The sequence below is a fragment of the Phyllopteryx taeniolatus genome, chromosome 11 (genome assembly GCF_024500385.1).
Source record: "Phyllopteryx taeniolatus isolate TA_2022b chromosome 11, UOR_Ptae_1.2, whole genome shotgun sequence".
In the NCBI taxonomy this organism is placed as follows: domain Eukaryota; kingdom Metazoa; phylum Chordata; class Actinopteri; order Syngnathiformes; family Syngnathidae; genus Phyllopteryx; species Phyllopteryx taeniolatus.
This window is the reverse complement of record NC_084512.1, coordinates 14,848,466-14,867,589: the sequence shown is the minus strand read 5'-3', so window position 1 is coordinate 14,867,589 and position 19,124 is coordinate 14,848,466. Positions and strand designations below refer to the sequence as shown.

At 44.6% G+C, this 19,124-nt stretch overlaps 1 protein-coding gene across 4 annotated transcripts in view; it reads right to left on the bottom strand.

The window, feature by feature from the left end:
- The window catches only part of eys (eyes shut homolog), a 223,109-nt gene that overhangs the window by 42,586 nt on the left and 161,399 nt on the right, over nt 1-19,124 (bottom strand). For all 4 annotated transcript variants that reach the window (XM_061790502.1, XM_061790504.1, XM_061790503.1 and 1 more), the window contains one exon: nt 2,887-2,995. In XM_061790502.1, coding sequence (XP_061646486.1) covers nt 2,887-2,995 — 109 coding nt within the window. The remainder of the gene's footprint in view (nt 1-2,886; nt 2,996-19,124) is intronic.

Here is a 19,124-nt window from a genome sequence, read left to right as displayed (position 1 = left end):
TTTGGTGGTCGCTGAAGCAAAAACTCGGGTGTGGGAGGAGTTTGGTGAGGCCATGGAGAAAGACCTCCGGACGGCTTCGAGGAAATTCTAGTCCACCATCCGGCGTCTCAGGAGGGGGAAGCAATGCACCATCAACACTCTGTATAGTGGGGATGGGGCGCTGCTGACCTGGACTCGGGACGTTGCGAGTCGGTGGAGAGAATACTTCGAAGACCTCCTCAATTCCACCGACATGCCTTCCCATGAGGAAGCAGAATCTGGGGTCTTTGAGGCGGGCTTTCCTATCTCTGCTGTCGAGGTCACTGAGGTGGTTAAAAAGCTCCTTGGTGGAAAGGCCCCGAGGGGGGATGAGATTCGACCGGAATAACTAGATAACCAGGTAGCAGATTCAATAGATTACCAGATAACTAGCAACCCTTATTGCTCAGTGACTGTTTTTCTCAATGTCTTTATGTCTCAAAAGTGTTCTCTGTCAATTGACTGTCTGTTGTGGCACTAGAGCGGCTCCAATTACCAGAGACAAATTCCTTGTGTGTTTTTTGGACATACTTGGTAAATAAAGATGATTCTGTTTCTGTTCTGTGTCTGAATTCCTGAAGGCTCTGGATTTTGTAGGGCTGTCCTGGTTGACATGCCTCTGCAACATCGCATGGACATCGGGGACAGTGCTTTTGGAATGGCAGACTGGGGTGGTGGTCCTCCTTTTTAAGAAGGGGGACCGGAGGGTGTGTTCCAACTACAGGGGATCACACTCCTGAGCCTCCCTGGTAAGGTCTATTCAGGGGTGCTTGAGAGGAGGGTCCGTCGGGAAGTCGAATCTCAGATTCAGGAGGAGCAGTGTGGTTTTCGTCCTTCCCGTCCTTCCTGCCCCAAGTGGAGGAGTTTAAGTTTCTTTGGGTCTTGTTCACGAGTAAGGGAAGAATGGAACGAGAGATCGACAGGCAGATCGGTGCAGCATCTGCAGTGATGCGGACTTTGTATCGGTCCATTGTGGTGAAGAATGTCATATACTGCCTGCAGTTCCATTATTCATCCTTTCACATCTGCCTTCGACTGCTCTTGGATCCAGCCACTCTCTATTCGTGTCAAAGAAGGTGCTAAGCCAAAAGGTGAAGCTCTCAATTTACCGGTCTATGTTCCTACCCTCACCTATGGTCACGAGATGTCGGTCGTGAGCAAAAGAACAAGATCTCGGATACAAGCGGCCAAAATGAGTTTCCTCCGCAGGGTGTCCGGGCTCTCCCTTAGAGATTGGGTGAGAAACTCGGTCATCTGGGAGGGGCTCAAAGTAGAGCCGCTGCTCCTCCGTATTGAGAGCAGCCAAATAAGGTGGCTTGGGCATCTGATTAAGATGCCTCCTCGGCGACTCCCTGGTGAGGTGTTCCAGGCACGTCCCACCGGGAGGAGATCCCAGGGACGACCCAGGACACGCTGGAGACACTATGTCTCCCGGCTGGTCTCGGAACACCTCGGGATTCCCCCCCGGAAGAGCTGGAAGAAGTGGCTAGCGAGAGGGAAATCTGGGCGTCCCTGCTAAAGCTACTGCACCTGCAATCCGACCTCAGATAAGCGGAAGTAAATGGATGGATGGATGCATGGATAATATTCATCACTTTTAGTCAGGGTCAAAAGAAAAGCAGGATAAAGAGATACATTCTTCTGATTACAGCATTAAACATTTTTACAATTGTCATCGAAATTTCATTACAGAAAATGAACAATCAATTCATCAGTTACTCATGGCTAGTTGTTATTGTTTCAAATAATTTTAATGGGATGGAAAATCTGTGTGGTATTGTGCATTATAATGCTGCTGGGAGGTGTGTCTTTGTAGAAGTGAAAAAAAAATCCGTGGAGCACTCCATTTTACTTGGCCTGGGATTGGATCGTGCTTATTTACCTGCGACCTTAATGAGGATAAGTGCTATATAAAATGGATGGATGAATGTTTTGGCTAATGACAGACATTATCAACTGTCATATAAGCATAAGCAGATGATGGGAGGTAATATTAATATGTTAGCAACAATAGATTGAACCAACAATTCAGCACAGTTATTTACAGTTACTCACATAACTATGAGCGATCGACTTTCATGACACCGAAAAACTGGAGTCAAAGAAAACACATGAACACCGCTGGAGTGTTCTTGTGTTTAGAAAAAGTGTTGCAAAAATCCTCAAAGAAGCCAAAGTAAAAGAGGCACAAAGTTCACAATCCTCTGATACTTTCAGAGGCCAAGTGAGATAGACTGACGGCTTGCACGATGTGGTGATGTCACATAGAGTATGTCTGAACTTTGGCGCACATTTTTCCAGTTTTCCACATGGTTGTCCATCCATCCATTTTTCATACCACTTATCCTCACTCGGGTTGCGGGGGTGCTGGAGCCTATCCCAGCTATCTTTGGGAAGAGGCGGGGTACACCCTGAACCGGTCGCCAGCCAATCGCAGGGCACATACTCACATTCACACTTACGGACAATTTAGTCTTCAATCAACCTGACATGCATGTTTTTGGGATGTGGGAGGAAACCGGAATACCCAGAGAAAACCCTCGCAGGCACTGGGAGAACACGCAAACTCCACACAGGTGAAGCCAAATTTGAACTGTGAGACAGACATGCTAACCAGTCGCCCACTGTGCCGCCTCCACGTGGTTGTACAACTCCAAAGGTACCAGTATACAAGCATGTACTGTAACGGTCGAACAGTCCTATTACTTGATAAGGATGAAAAGCCGTGCATGCCAAATGAACATGCTATCCAGCTTGCAGTGTTTTTTATTAAAACATTGATAAAGATGTACATAAACAAGGTCAAAGATTAAAAACACCTACAACGTCGTACAAGGCGTGGATGGTAAAGGTTGTTGGCCATGTTACCTCTGACATGGGCAGTTGCACGGACTCCTGGAGATGCTGAGCTGGGCCATTATCTACTGCTATTTCAATCATACATGACCCTGCTTGTTCGCCGGTATGCAGCTTGTATCTGTTGAGATGAGAAAGATGGTGAATGAGTAAGAGGCTTGTCAGACAACGCGCTCCCAACAATATCGCACAATAAATCCAGCAAAGCATGGAAATATTGTGCGGTGCGAGACAGAGCAGATGCAATAATGCAGCTACTAATGTGACCATTGAGACTACACCATAAAACTTGCAATGTATACATTACATACTAGTTTACGACAAACTTTATGCACTGCTAGATTAGGTATAGGAAACAATGGTAGCGGACAAGCTGCAACCTAAATGCCAAGGAGCGGTGGGGGGGCAAAGTAGGCTACAGCATCTGTAGCTTTGTTTTAATAACAAGGCCAAAAATAATTATAATTCCCAGTGTTGAGATGAAATTGAGATATAACAATGTTTTACAAGATCATTGTGTACAATACAAAACATGTTATCACCGTCCAATAAAAGATAAGCAAAGTGCTCATTATGTCATTCACGATGAATTGATGATTAAAAAAAATGGGGACATGAAGCAGATATACATTGCAAAGCTAATGAGTCTGAGGACAATTTTATAATTTGACCCTCTCTTGGCATCTCAAGGGAAATAGACATTTGTACCAGTCATTAATGTTGCAGTCACAATGTTAAGTAGCTGGTCTACTTGTGTCATATGGCAGCTTTGGCAAAGTCAAGTGACTCTCGCTCTCCAATTCATCATTTGTACATAATATGCAATAAGAGGGGTGTACATTATGTATGAGGTTCTACAAGCTGTGCCACACACATTTTAAAGATGCTTCTGTTCGGGAGTAATGCGTCATTGTTCGGCACTGTTTAGTCTTATATTATCTGCTAACACAAATGCATTTTCTTAGAATAGTGTCATTATGAGACTACATAAGCTTGTTGAAGAGCAGACTGCATAGCCGTCATTGCCATGGCAACCCCTGATCACCGATGTCGATAATTTATTGCGATAGTGGAAAAGCCAGGACACCTGTTATCTTGTTACTATTTAGAGTTGTGTGCTATGTTGTACAAACACAATGTTTACTTCAAGACATGATTGGAAAATACTTATACAATAGAAATACATGCGTTTAGTGTGTCAATTCGTGGCAGCAGGCTAAGATAGTGTTGAGCTTGTCTGGCTCAATGTCAGTGTGGGTTTTCTCCATGTACTGCAGCTTCTCTTATATTCCAAAGACATGCACGCATGAAGGATTAATTGAAGACTGAATTGTATAAAAATATGAATGGTTGTTTGTCCATACGTGACCTTCAATTGACTGGTGATCAGTCCAGAGTGTACAACGCCTCTTGATGGAAGTCAGTTGAAATGAGAGCAATTCCACTGGATGCTTAGTAGATGCTCTGCAGAAGCTTTTCTTCTCATTCTCTCTTCTTGTAGAAAATAGTCCATATTTGGGACATTTAGCCTTTTTTTTTTTTTTTTTTTGCTACAGACACAGTGTTACATTACCACATTATTACTAATGGAATCCCTCTACATTCAACAGACAATGACAAAAAGACAATGACCCTAAGCACACAGCTAAAATAACAAAGGAGTGGCTTCAGAACAACTCTGTGACTGTTTTTGAATGGCTCAGCCAGAGCCCTGACTTAAACCCAATTGAGCATCTCTGGAAAGACCTGAAAATGGCTGCCCACCAACGTTCACCATCCAACCTGACATAACTGGAGAGGATCTGCAAGGAGGAATGGCAGATGATCCACAAATCCAGGTGTGAAAAATTCACTTGCATCATTCTCAAAAAGACTCACAGCTGTATTAGCTCAAAAGGGTGCTTCTACTAAATACTGAGCATAGGGTCTGAATACGTATGGCTGTGTGATATTTCAGTTTTTCTTTTTTAATAAATCTGCAAAAATTTCAATAATTACATTTTTTTTCTGTCAATATGGGGTGGTGTGTGTACATTAATGTGGAAAAAAATTAACTTCAATGATTTAGCAAATGGCTGCAATATAAAAAAAGAGTGAAAAATTGAAGGGGGTCTGAATACTTTCCATACCCACTGTATACAGTAGAATTATGTGCATGATTGATCATTCTACCAGTGACCCCGGGGATGACCCAGGACACGCTGGAGAGACTACGTCCTTTGGCTGGCCTGGGAACGCCTCGGGATCCCCCAGGAAGAGCTGGATGAAGTGGCTGGGGAGAGGGAAGTCTGGGCGTCCCTGCTAAAGCTACTGCCCCCGCGACCCGACCTCGGATAAGCGGTAGAAAATGGATGGATGGATGTAATAATTGCAAGAGCTTAAAAGCACTTCCACCATAGAAATTCAAGATCATTTCACACCTTGAAAAGACAACTTTTCAAAGAATTTGACAAACCCATTAAGTACATAGGAAATCTCGCTCGTCTGCTAATGCTGCAAAGCCGTTCCCCTTGAGACCCTAATAGCGTGTTCACTAAGCAAACATGATGATACGACTTCATGGGCTCTCGAGCACATTGGATGCTCCACCACGCTCATCTTCATTGTTCTTGCTCTAAGGCAAAGATGACTATTCATGATGATGACTTCTTTACATCATCCAGTAGCCATGTAGCAGAGGGGAACATTTCCCCCGCAGGTGCTCACCAGCCCCATCCTCATCCTTATCCTCATCCAAGCTACTGCATCATGCAAGCATGCACTCACCGGTCACAACATTAGGCGCACCTGCATAAACTAGTGACATCCAATACAAGAGTCACGAAGATAATATGCTTCATGTTGATTGGTCCACCGTGTTGTTTTTGTGCTATTTTGACAGATTGAACATTTGTAGCTTATGTGGAATTATGTATATTGAATGGCTTCACAATCAATGGATCAATATTAGTTATTGTATAGAAGTGTGTGTGTAGGCCTGTCAAGATAATTACTATATCGAATTATCGTTTGATAAATAAAAATTGTTTTGGTGAGCCGGCGTGCGGAACACACAGTGAGCCGACAGAGTTGGACGGCTGTGTCACTTCGTCGTGAACTTCACGTCATTTAAAAAGATGGATGTCCGTCGTCTATTCAGCACAGTAGCTGGGAAAGGTTTTATCCATTTATTTAAAAAAATGCTTGATTAAAAACCACTTACAGTATACGTAGATAAAAACAGGATCGCTATAGCAAACGAACTCCGTCAGCAGCCACCAGACGCCGTGTGTAAACAATGACGTCACCGCTCATTTACTTCGAGACGAAGCATGTGCAGACAGAGCTTTTCTCGGCTCTATACCGTCCATCCATCCATATTCTGAGCTTATTAAATAATAAACAATAATAAGGGTGGGCCTTATTTTTCTTGATTTCAGAGGCATAAAACAACAATATTATCGTTTATTGTGATATTTTTGGGGAAAATATATCACCTAAAAAATGTTTTTACTCGTGACAGGTCTATGTGTGTGAATGTGGCAAGGCTGAAAAATAAAATCCCATCAGGAACAATAAGGTATTGTGGTGGATTTTTTCCTCCAAGCATTTGGCCCTTGCAAAGGAACCTTGACTGTGGTACTATTGAAATATACTGCAGTATCATGGCAGTAATATTTGCAATGTTACAACAAAAAAGACAATATTACATATTTATTAATTCCATGATAGAAATTAGGACACCAGCAATAAAAAACACGTTATTAGATCATAATATTGGTTGAACATGTGAAATATATAATTTTTATGAATGCAGGTTGGATTCACCTCACCTCACAGTGAAGAATGTGGTATAAATATATTGAACTGAATAATTGAATTAGTTAAAGTAGTAGAAGTAGCGATACAGTGCAAACTACAAACTCAAGAAAAAATATATTGTACCAGTTAAATGAATACCTTTCTTATAGTCTAAATCAAAATTTAGCATTATTATCTTTGCAAAGGTAGAATTTTTGGTACAGCTCTTGTCATGGATCTCATTTATATCATGCAGCTGTTCTGAATGTTGTACACTATAAGTGTAGAAATACAAGCACACACAAGCACAAAGACTCGATTACTCAAACAAAAGAGAATAAGGCACTGTGTAATTTCCTCCCTTGTGCACCATTCAGTGCTCCGTCTCGCAGGACTGACAGTAGTGCCACTTGAGGTAAACAAACAAATATGTATGAATATTAGATTTTCTCTAAGTACACACAACCACAATATGGCGGTGATTATTTTATTCATTACTTATGCATTACTTCATCTGGCTAATGCAATAATCGTAGGTTGTTGTTTTTTGTTACCTCAGACATCCTCATTTAGACTCTCTGCCACGTGACTAATTCAGTGCAACTGCAACACTTTTTTGTTTTGTATTTTCAGCCCTGCACCTTGACACAAAAGTATTTGTTAAAGTTGTGTCATAAAAAGTCTTTTAAACATACCTCCTTCACGGAGTCTGACAAATAATTATGATGAGGTTGGCTCATTAAAATGTTATCATTGCATAAAACATCTGAAAGGCCTTGGCGACAGATGGCAGTAAAACATCACGTGCAAAGTCTTTGCAACACTTCCCAGGAGCTGATGAAGGCTTATTATTCTAATCATATTTCATAACCTTACAAGAAGCACACCATAATGTGCAACCTGTTAGTGGTGAATTCATATTTTGCAGCTCACTTAGCACCTCGCTCTGTCTGTGGGAAGAGCAACTGTGCTCAGTGGAGTTTCATACTGTACCTGTGAGCATTGAGTGTAAGTGGGTCATATGCATTAAATGTACATGGAAGACAGCCTGTTACATTCCCACTTGTAAAATCAATTCACCAGATTGAACTTCTATTAATGATCATGTATTATTCTGAATTATACCACGACAGAGCTCCTAACTTACTGGAATACTAGAGTATTAACTACAGTTAGGTGGAGATGTTACCACTAAAACTTCATCGACATGCAGGCTAAATACTTCACTGACTGTTATGGTGCAGTGACTCCATCATATTGCTGCACTGCAGCATTGCCTTTGGTATATGTAGTTGTACAATGTACTGCAAGTGGTAAGAACTTTACTACAATGTAGAAGGATAAAGACGTGGACGGAATTGTGTAGGGGAGCAGTCCAGAGTTGCTGCTGTGGATGCTTCAATAAATGCTATATGGGGGGACAAGAGTATGTGGACAAAAGTCTCAGTACACACCTCTTCATCATCTGATTAATCAGTGAGATAAACTATTGCATTGATCCCTTAGTTCAACAAGACATCAACAAAACATGTTACCAAGACAATCTGGACAACAAGTGAACTTCACCACAACCCTACAACACATATTTGGGATGAAATAGAACAGAAATGGTGAGCCATGAGGACCTCTCTCAGGCCCAACATCAGTGACTTCTCAACTCACAAATGGACGAAAAATGTTCAAGCTGTCGGGCACCAAAACTCAAGACCAATAAGTCCAGATTTGCACTAAGGTCATGTGCACAGTAGAAAGCAAATTGATTTAAAACTCACTTTGTGTAAAGAAGAAACAGTTGTGCTAAAAAGTTTAAAATATACTGGCAGAAATTATGTGTACCATTCTTTCAAGAAAACGTTCAGGCAAAAGACAATCCTTTTATTTGTAATGGAATTTAAATTAAACTATAAGACATTTTAGAATAGCACAATCATTAAACAAAACATAGCAATAAAGAAAATAATGAGATGGTCCCTGTTTAGCCATATTTCCTCCCTAAAAGGCCAATATTTCACAAATTCTGGCACAGAATGTAAATTTAGTAGACCAACTGCATAACATGGTGACCACCTAAAATAAATACTGTACTACTCCTTCAGTAATCATGAAGTGATTAAAAGCCATTTGGAGAATCCAAACAATGGCTTCTGCCAATTGTTGTAGCCAGACATGGTAATCAATTGTCTTTTTCTAATTAAAATGCCACATTAAGGAATGATCTGCCCATTATTCACTGGGACACTAATTACAGTGGTGATTACTTTAGTTTTGACTTTCCCATAATCCGAGGTTATAGTGGGATTAGTTTATGTGGGTGATGTGTTGCTTTGGATTCAGGGTTGCAGTGAATGCATATGTGGTTCGATCCATCAAGCAATTCAATTTCTATAACGCTTATCATGTTCAAGGTCATGAGGGGACTGGACAGGTCAATAACACATTATGCATATTTTGCTACTAAATTGCGGATGTATTGCTTGTGTAGGATTAGTTTCTAGGTAGTGGCGGCCAGTGTTGGGAAAGTTCATTTTCTATGCGAACTAGTTGAAAGTTCAGCTCACCGTTTCAAAAATGAACGAGTTCAGTTCGTAGTTGTTAATTCAACATTTTGAACTAAGTTCACCATTCCAAAAATGAACTAGATCATAGTTCTTTTTTCCCAATGTTGCTGACAGGCTATTACATTCAAAATACTGGCATTTCATTTTCGCATTATAGCCACCCATTCAGTCCACACGAGTAGCCAGCTGCAGCTTTCACCTTGCAATCTCAAAAACATAAGAAAAAATGTGTTGCTTGAATATTCTTTTTTTAAAATCAGGAATTAAAAGAAAAACAGGATTTTTGTGCTTAATGTGCAAACAAAAACACGCAACACAGTATGACAGGAACGATGGTGAAAGGACATCGATAACTACATTCCTTGCAGCTCTAACTGACTGTATTGACAAAATATTTTATCTAATTTATTCTTATATTAAAAAACAAAATACATTCAATATTATGACAGTGTGATCACACAGTGGTTCAACTAAAGCTTTCTGATACAAATTATAACTTTCCTAATAATAAATTTTTACAATGAGGTACTGCATTACAAAACAACCAAAGAACACATTAACTCCTATTTTTGCAGTGTCCCTGAACACACCTCGCGCACACGGGCTGCTGCGACGTGCCTGCCAAATGTAAACACGAATGGCGGTTGCCAAATACATCATTCATTCTCGACATTGAGGCTCGTATATAGTGTGTCCAGACGGGTTTCGTCCTGGAGGTCCTTGAAAAAATCTGGCACTCTTGAATGAAAGTGAACTTTCCTTTGAAAACCGTTCTTTGACGCCAGAATGAACGAGTTCTTAATAACGTTCATGGGCAAAAATGAACTAAGGTCAGTTCAAGTTCGTCCAAAATATGAACTAGTTCAATGAACGAATGTTCATTGAACTCCTTCAGGTACACCAGTGGCGACAGTGGTGTAGTGTGGTAGAACATGCAAACCCCAAACAGGAAGGCCAGAGGTGAAATTCTAACCCTGGGCCTCAGAAATTCAATATTTTAATTATTTATGTTGATGGCTAAAAAGATGGTCATGTTAAAGTTCAGAATGAGTGAATTGGACTGATTATTAATTAGCATTTTTATATCCCCATGTTCACATACACTTATTCTGGTTCTGTGGATCCAAGTCTCACATTTCAAGGTTTTGATGGGCTTAAGAGGATTTTCAGGTTTCAAATTGGGTACGGGCACTCTTTAAGTTTGGGAATGACTGGTGTTGTATTCAATTCAAAACATGTCAGACGATAGCCAAAAATGTTGATCAGACAAAAGTGATGTCCACAAATGTCTTGTTTTGCTTAAAACACAAAGACAACTGGTTTACTTTCATGATGGACTCTAAAGGAATAAGAAAGTATTCACATTTGAGAGGTTAAAAATCAGAGGAGTGGAACTTTTTGAAATATTATTTTAAAAAAACACTTCAAAACCTTTTGACCATTTTGTGCTCAAAAAGCTTCCTGCCAAGAATTATGTTTTAATGAATTTTTGTGTTCGTTGTTACCATTTGACATTTAATTATTTGTCCTGTTCTGCTTTACTGTTATTGTGTCTGACAGACTTTGACCACTATGGAGAGGAGCAGTTAAATGCAAAAGGATGATCATTTGCTTATAAATGTTGGCTCCTGAACCTGTTGTCCCTCCCCCCTCGCCCACCTTTGAAAAGATAGCGACACCCCTGTGTGGTGGAACATGCTGATGTGGGTACTAATTATTTACAGTTGGTTATGGGGTATGTGGATGCTGTTTGACGACAGTAATGTCAGTTTGTTTATACACTGGAAAGGTCCTTAAGTTTGACACTTGACTTTTAAATGGATAGGGGAAGGGCGTGCACACCTTGTAGAGGAGAGTGAGTGAAGCACTAAGGTAGAGAGTCAATTGCAAATCCCAATATTTCTTTTTCTAAATTATAACCACTATTTTAATTGCTACCACTATTTCCCCCCCCCCCCCCCCCCCCCCCGTCTTTTGAAATACTTAATAAAATCCCAAATGTGTTATTTTTACATAAAAAAGTAACTTTAAAAGGTTGGAGGGGTGTGTGGACCACGTTGCACTTATGACTATACCAATGTGATGACATTATTAGTAGAAATTTTGATGAAGGCGTGTCAGAGGTTGTAAACATTTAGCCCAATAAACAATATGCTTGAATAGTGTAGCGGATATGCTCCCGCAATTGGAGGTGCCACAGGGACTCCCAACCACTTAATAACCTCATTCCTCCATGCTGCCCTGCTGTGAGACGGCCATTAGGAGAATGCCTGGTGTACGGCAAGTGGACCTTAACCTAATTAGCAGCTTCCCGTCAAATCTTAATTCCTCCTTCCCCGACCAAAAGGTTGAGGGACCCTCCCTTCAAGAAGACTATTTGGTTAATATTCAAACATGCACATAAGGCGCCACCCACTGACGTTGAGAGGAACTGCAAGCTCAAACCCGTGGACTCGCCTTTGATGTTTGTTAACGGAAGATAAAATGTCCGTTTTGATATTTTACGAACTCAGTAGAAATATTCCAAATGTACGCCTTGGTGTCTGTGTCACTATTGTTAGTTTTACAGGTCCTCTGCAAGATTTGGAAAACTGTTATTTGTGATTTGAAATCAAACAGTATAAAATGTATTGAACAATAAGCAAGCGATCTGCCAAAGTTTAAACAATGATTCTATGCGTGAGAGTACAAAGTTGGGAGTGTTTTAGATTAATGATTCTAAACCCATTTGATCAAATTTGTAGACACGTTTCAGGCTGATGAGTGTGGTCTTCTCCAAATCGGCAATCCCTCTTGCCCACGCCCCGCCTCTGGGGTATTTAACTCTAAACTCACACCTTCTCCCTCTAGTCTTGTGGTTTTCCTCCTTGTCTTGCTGGCATCTCGCCCGTTCCCCTTTCTTTTGTGCGGGCACATGGCTTGGTAACCGCAAGCCGGGATAGAACCGACATGGCTTCCCAGCCTAACCGTGGGCCTCCGCTAAGCGATCAGAGCAGCTACTACGAAAGTACCAGGTACGCTCCCAGCCAAGCGGGATCGCTCTGCAATTGCCAGTGAGCCACTAAACGAGGCAGGAAGAGAGCCGTCCAGTTCTCCCAAGAAGGCGTGACGACCAGCCATTTTTCTTCTCCCGCCTCTTTTATTTGGCTTCATTTTTCTACATGTTTTTTGTCTGCAAGCAAATCTGTTGCCTTACTTCCTGAGCCACTTCCAGAGAGAGACTAACACCCACCATCTTGAATTTACGGTTGTGAGTAAACATGGCAACTTTGCCAGACTACAATATTAGTGCCTAATAATTTCGGGGAAATGACTAGCTGCAGACAAAATCTCAACTTTGTCCTCTCTCTCTCTCCCATCCGCACTGGACACAGTAAACGCTCACGTTTCCAACTTTAGTCCAACACACAATGTTCTATTCCCCTTTTCGTATCCTGATTTTTCTCCTTTTAACCGTTATTAGTGTTATTTTCTTTCTTTAGTTAGACCCCTTTTGTGCGTTCCCCTTTAGATCCCTTTAGATGTCATTAAATATACCATAAAAGTCCAATCTTGGTTGTATTTTGTGTGCGTGTTTCAGTAAACCTCTGTCATCTAGAACTCAAAATGTAGCAACCTTCAGATTACGAGTCTGATCTCGTCATTTTTCCTAAATTTTATACTTATAAAGAGTGACGTGGTACCCTTTTGGAGACATTAGTTTGATTTTAACAATTAAAATAAAAATTACGATAAACCGGAAGTAACGCAAGCGTCACTTATTCTTTTCTCCTAAATCAATTACATTTGTATTTGACCAATATACGCAATAATAGAAATATACAAACACCAAATCAAGCACAAAAACATTCCATCATTGACAGTGATGTATCCAATATGACCGACATTTAAATAGTTAGCTGTGACAGCAATTTTCTGCATAGTGACAAGAAAAGAAAAAGATAATTAAATATTCCATCCATCCATTTTCTCCTCACTAGGGTCGCGGGCGTGCTGGACCCTATCCCAGCCAATCGCAGGGCACATACAAACAAACAAACATTCGCACTCACATTCACACCTACGGGCAATTCAGAGTTGTCAATTAACCTATCACGCATGTTTTTGGGATGTGGGAGGAAACCGGAGTGCCCAGAGAAAACCCACACAGGCATAGGGAGAACATGCAAACTCCACACAGGCGGGGCCGGAGATTGAACCCCGGTCCTCAGAACTGTGAGGCAGACGCTCTAACCAGTGGGTCACCGTGCCGCCTAATTAAATATTATGAAATAAATTTGAAAAATGACACCTCCCACAAACCTGCAGTTCACCATCCTTTGACAAGGAAATGTCGTTGTGCAGATTGGCATGTTGTGCATGTTGCTCTTCAAGTGGAAATATGGTACAAACACAGCTAATGTTAAACGCAATCTCCTGTTTTTCCGCTCTATGAATTCTTTAATGGTGTACACCCCGCATGTATTGTTGCATTATTTCAATCTGAATTTGCCATTGTTAGTGCACCTAAAGAAACACAAGTAGTTGTATTGACATTTTCAACACAGAAGGCTAAGCAAAAACAGGTTTGCATCTTTCCTGCATGTATAACCATTTTAGTGTAAATACAGTATATTAACTGCCACAACACACTGCCAAATCCTTGACAGAATAAAGAGAATTCTTAATGAGATTTTGGTGAGGACAAATGAAAATAAGAACTTTAGAAAATGTAGTTTTCCACCAAAACTGTGTTGTTAGAATAGAAGGAAGATTGCAAACCTCAGAGCAGGTGCAGCAGCTGTGTAGATCACCCACCAGAGGGCTTTTAATGTCATTTAAATAGACCCTCCAAGTTGTTTAATGTGTTGATTTGCACTCATCCTTCCAACTACTTGTGGGAGCAATTATGTCATTATAAAAACTGCAGCACAAAACAGCCCAGGATGGATAAACAGCAAAGAAAGGAAAGAGCCTTTTTCTTAGCAGCGCTTGATGGGATGTGAATCCAACACATCTTCATTTTAATGACAGAACGGGTTGAGTTATTTAGTCATTCTTTTAACGGACCACACCATTCGGACCCACAATATATAGTAAGCAAACAGGACGGGCCACACCAGGTGTGGTTTTTTTTTTTACAATGAGGATGGACGAATTGCAACAATTTATAATGTAAGAGGTGGAGAGAACAAACCATCCTGATACCACTGATGACGTGAGTAAATAGCACTTTATTAGGGACTCTTTCTATACCAGCCTCGGCAAGTAAATATATAAATGAATAAATATAAATTGAATGAACTGAAACTTTAAGAGAGTGCGGCTAGTAATATATATGTGCCGATTTGCATCCAATGGAAACGCACATAAATTCTTGATAGGTACAGTATGTCGCTAATGGTGTAGTTGTTTGCTCGACTGACTTCTGTGCAGGCAGCATGGGTTGAGTTAAAACATACAAAAGACATTGTGGTGGTAGGGACTAAGGATAATTTTGACAATTATTATGCTCCTGTAAAAAATTGTAATAATTCCTACGTCAACATAAGTTGATTATATTTTAAAGTGCAATTCTATAATTTTTTGTTCCAAATCCCTGTGACGTCAAGTTTTGTGCCATGAAATACAATCACTGTGATCAGTTATCATGCACACATTGCAGATGACAAACTAAAGCAAAATATTCTCAAGAAATCTGAGGTTTTATAAAATTATATATTTAAAAAAAATCATTAAATATAAAGATTTTCCTGATGTATTTCATTTGTTTTGCAAAACTTATTGGAATTTATTATTGTGTAAGGTATGGTAGGATTTTAGTGGTCCTGCCACTTTGGCATCAAATTAGGCTTTATGTGGCCCCTGAACTATAATGAGTTTGACACCCCTGGTGTAAATGGTTGTCTGACTCTATATGTCCCCTATATGATTGACTGGCGACCAGTCCAGGGTGTAGTCAACCTTTCACTCAAAGACAGCTGAGATAGGCCAAGCTCCCTGCGACCCTCAACAGAATAAGCGCAGAAGCAGTATAGAAAATTGATGAAATTGGATGGCTGTGCTTAGACAAGTGTCATGGTCTGTGTTTTGGTTTGGGTTGTTTAGTTTTGTTCCATGTTTTCCTGTGTTCCATGTTTGTCGTGTGCTCATTAGGTTGTTGTGTCCACCTGTTCTCGTCTACTTTGTGTTGACCAATCAGCTCTCTCTAGCCACTCGTCTTGTCCAGGTGTTCCTCGTTGTCTCGTCAATTTGTTTGTATTTAGTTCCCTGGTTTCTTTCAGTTCTCGTCGGTTCATTGTCGTTGTCACATGTCTTGCCATGTCATAGTCGCCAGTTGTTTTTGTCATAGTCGCCAGTTGTTTTTGTCATAGTCGCCTGTTGTTTTTGTCATAGTCGCCAGTTGTTTTATCATTGTGATTAAATATTGTTATTTTGAGATTCCCGCACTCCTGCCTTGCCTCCCTGCTTCCCTGCAATTGGGTCCACCATGTTCTTGCCTTGCGTTCCTCGCCGTCGCCCTAACCATGTTCGTGACAGAATGAACCGACCAGAACAGGACCCAGCGGGAAGAACATGGCGTCACCCTGGACGCCACCAAACTGGCTCCCACTGTCCTCAGCCTGCCATCCATACCTACCCTCCTCCAGTAAGCCCTATCATTCAGTCTTTTCTGTCCTTTTCCTCGGGTCCCCCCAGTTGTCCTAGCTATTCACCATGCCCTACTATTGTACATCCACATGTTTCTTTAGATTCAGATTTTTCTGATTGTGAAGATGGCCCTGATTTAGTTAACCTCCTGTCGGATTCTGACTCTGACACAGATTTAGATTTTTCTGGTTCCTTCCCTAGTTTATCCCGTCCTCGTCAGTTTTTGTCACGTTTCCACGTTTCCAACCCCAGTGAGTCCAAATCCTTTCCCTCTGACCTTTTCTTGGGCACCCGTTTGGCCATCTACCCGGGACCGCCGCGTGGTGGCCAACGGAGGCGCCCAAGTAAAGGTCAAATTTTGCCCCCTCGTTTTTTCCCCCCTGTTCACAAATCACTTGATTTTTCACCTGTTCCCACACGTTGTTCCACGGCTCCAATTAAGTCACGTCTAGTCAAACCTGCCCCCAAGCCATGTTCAGTACCAGCCATTTTTCCTAGTTCACCTTCCCGAGACCTTGTGCACTCTTCCACTCCCGTACCCTCTATTCCCATACCTCAATGGCGGCAGGCTGAGGAAGCGACTGCAGCTCCCGTTCCGGCTAATCGGCAGCTGCGCCAGGCTCCCGTTCCGGCTCCTCGGCAGCTGCGCCAGGCTCCCGCACCGGCGGCGCTCGTCCAGCGGCCGCCACCCATCCTTGCTCCGGCGGCGCTCGTCCAGCGGCCGCCACCCGTCCTTGCTCCGGCGGCGCTCGTCCAGCGGCCGCCACCCGTCCTTGCTCCGGCGGCGCTCGTCCAGCGGCCGCCACCTGACCCTACTCCGGCGGCGCTCGTCCAGCGGCTGCCACCTGACCCTGCTCCAACGGCGCTCGTCCAGCGGCCGCCACCCGTCCTTGCTCCGGCGGCGCTCGTCCAGCGGCCGCCACCCGTCCTTGCTCCGGCGGCGCTCGTCCAGCGGCCGCCACCCGTCCTTGCTCCGGCGGCGCTCGTCCAGCGGCCGCCATCCGACCATGTTCCGGCGCCGCTCGTCCAGCGGCCGCCACCTGACCCTGCTATGGCGGCGCTCGTCCAGCGGCCGCCACCCGTCCTTGCTCCGGCGGCGCTCGTCCAGCGGCCGCCACCTGACCCTGCTCCAGCGGCGCTCGTCCAGCGGCCGCCACCTGACCCTACTCCGGCGGCGCTCGTCCAGCGGCCGCCACCCGTCCTTGCTCCGGCGGCGCTCGTCCAGCGGCCGCCACCTGACCCTGCTCCGGCGGCGCTCGTCCAGCGGCCGCCACCTGACCCTGCTCCGGCGGCGCTCGTCCAGCGGCCGCCACCTGACCCTGCTCCAACGGCGCTCGTCCAGCGGCTGCCACTCATCCTTGCTCCGGCGGCGCTCGTCCAGCGGCCGCCACCCGTCCTTGCTCCGGCGGCGCTCGTCCAGCGGCCGCCACCCGTCCCTGCTCCGGCGGCGCTCGTCCAGCGGCCGCCACCCGTCCCTACTCCGGCGGCGCTCGTCCAGCGGCCGCCACCTGACCCTGCTCCAACGGCGCTCGTCCAGCGGCCGCCACCTGACCCTGCTCCAACGGCGCTCGTCCAGCGGCTGCCACTCATCCTTGCTCCGGCGGCGCTCGTCCAGCGGCCGCCACCCGTCCTTGCTCCGGCGGCCCTCGTCCAGCGGCCGCCACCCGTCCTTGCTCCGGCGGCGCTCGTCCAGCGGCCGCCACCCGTCCCTACTCCGGCGGCGCTCGTCCAGCGGCCGCCACCTGACCCTGCTCCAACGGCGCTCGTCCAGCGGCCGCCACCTGACCCTGCTCCAACGGCGCTCGTCCAGCGGCCGCCACCTGACCCTGCTCCGGCGGCGCTCGTCCAGCGGCCGCCACCCGTCCTTGCTCCGGCGACGCTCGTCCAGCGGCCGCCACCTGACCCTGCTCCGGCGGCGCTCGTCCAGCGGCCGCCAGCCATCCTTGCTCCGGCGGCGCTCGTCCAGCGGCCGCCAGCCGTCCTTGCTCCGGCGGCGCTCGTCCAGCGGCCGCCACCCGTCCTTGCTCCGGCGGCGCTCGTCCAGCGGCCGCCACCCGTCCTTGCTCCGGCGGCGCTCGTCCAGCGGCCGCCACCCGACCACGCTCCGGCGGCGCTCGTCCAGCGGCCGCCACCCGACCACGCTCCGGCGGCGCTCGTCCAGCGGCCGCCACCCAACCCTATTGCCTGGCCCCTGCATTACCATTGGGTTCGGCACCGTGGCCGTCCGCCTGAATGGCCCTGTAAAGACCCTGGTGCTTGGCGTCCTGGACGACCTCCTGACCCGCTCAGCCAAGCACCTCACCTCGGGTGGCCTGGATGGCCACCAGACTGACCTGAGGGGTGGACTCTGTACCCTCCTCCAGGCCCCCTTCCGCCCACCCTGGGTTGGTGACTTTTTGGTTGTTATTTGGGTAACGTCTGGGATCCGTTCCTTTAGAGGGGGGGTACTGTCATGGTCTGTGTTTTGGTTTGGGTTGTTTAGTTTTGTTCCATGTTTTCCTGTGTTCCATGTTTGTCGTGTGCTCATTAGGTTGTTGTGTCCACCTGTTCTCGTCTACTTTGTGTTGACCAATCAGCTCTCTCTAGCCACTCGTCTTGTCCAGGTGTTCCTCGTTGTCTCGTCAATTTGTTTGTATTTAGTTCCCTGGTTTCTTTCAGTTCTCGTCGGTTCATTGTCGTTGTCACATGTCTTGCCATGTCATAGTCGCCAGTTGTTTTTGTCATAGTCGCCTGTTGTTTTATCATTGTGATTAAATATTATTATTTTGAGATTCCCGCACTCCTGCCTTGCCTCCCTGCTTCCCTGCAATTGGGTCCACCATGTTCTTGCCTTGCGTTCCTCGCCGTCGCCCTAACCATGTTCGTGACAACAAGATGCCTCATCTCTCCAACAATGCATCGTGGGCCATATTCTCCCATTGTTGCATAGATCCATTTTTACGTGTCTGGACTCTGTTTTCATGTATGCATATCATCTCATCTAAAATTCTGACACACCCACAGTGTATAAGCTGGGAAAGACCAGGGAAACACCATAGGGGTATGATTCATTGAGAAGTGAGGAAGTATGAAAATCCTGGAACGTGTACTTTTATTGAGGTGATCAAAAAGGCACTGTGAGTAAGTATTTCAGTGGTGATATTTACTGGCAGAGAATATCTGCAAAGCAGAATTTTTTTCACCTACGGCTGCGAGGATAAGTGGCTTCAAACGTGGTCCATGCGGTCGTGTACTGGCATTGAAAGACGCCTTTGACATTTTTGGTTTATTGAAAGCACAGGA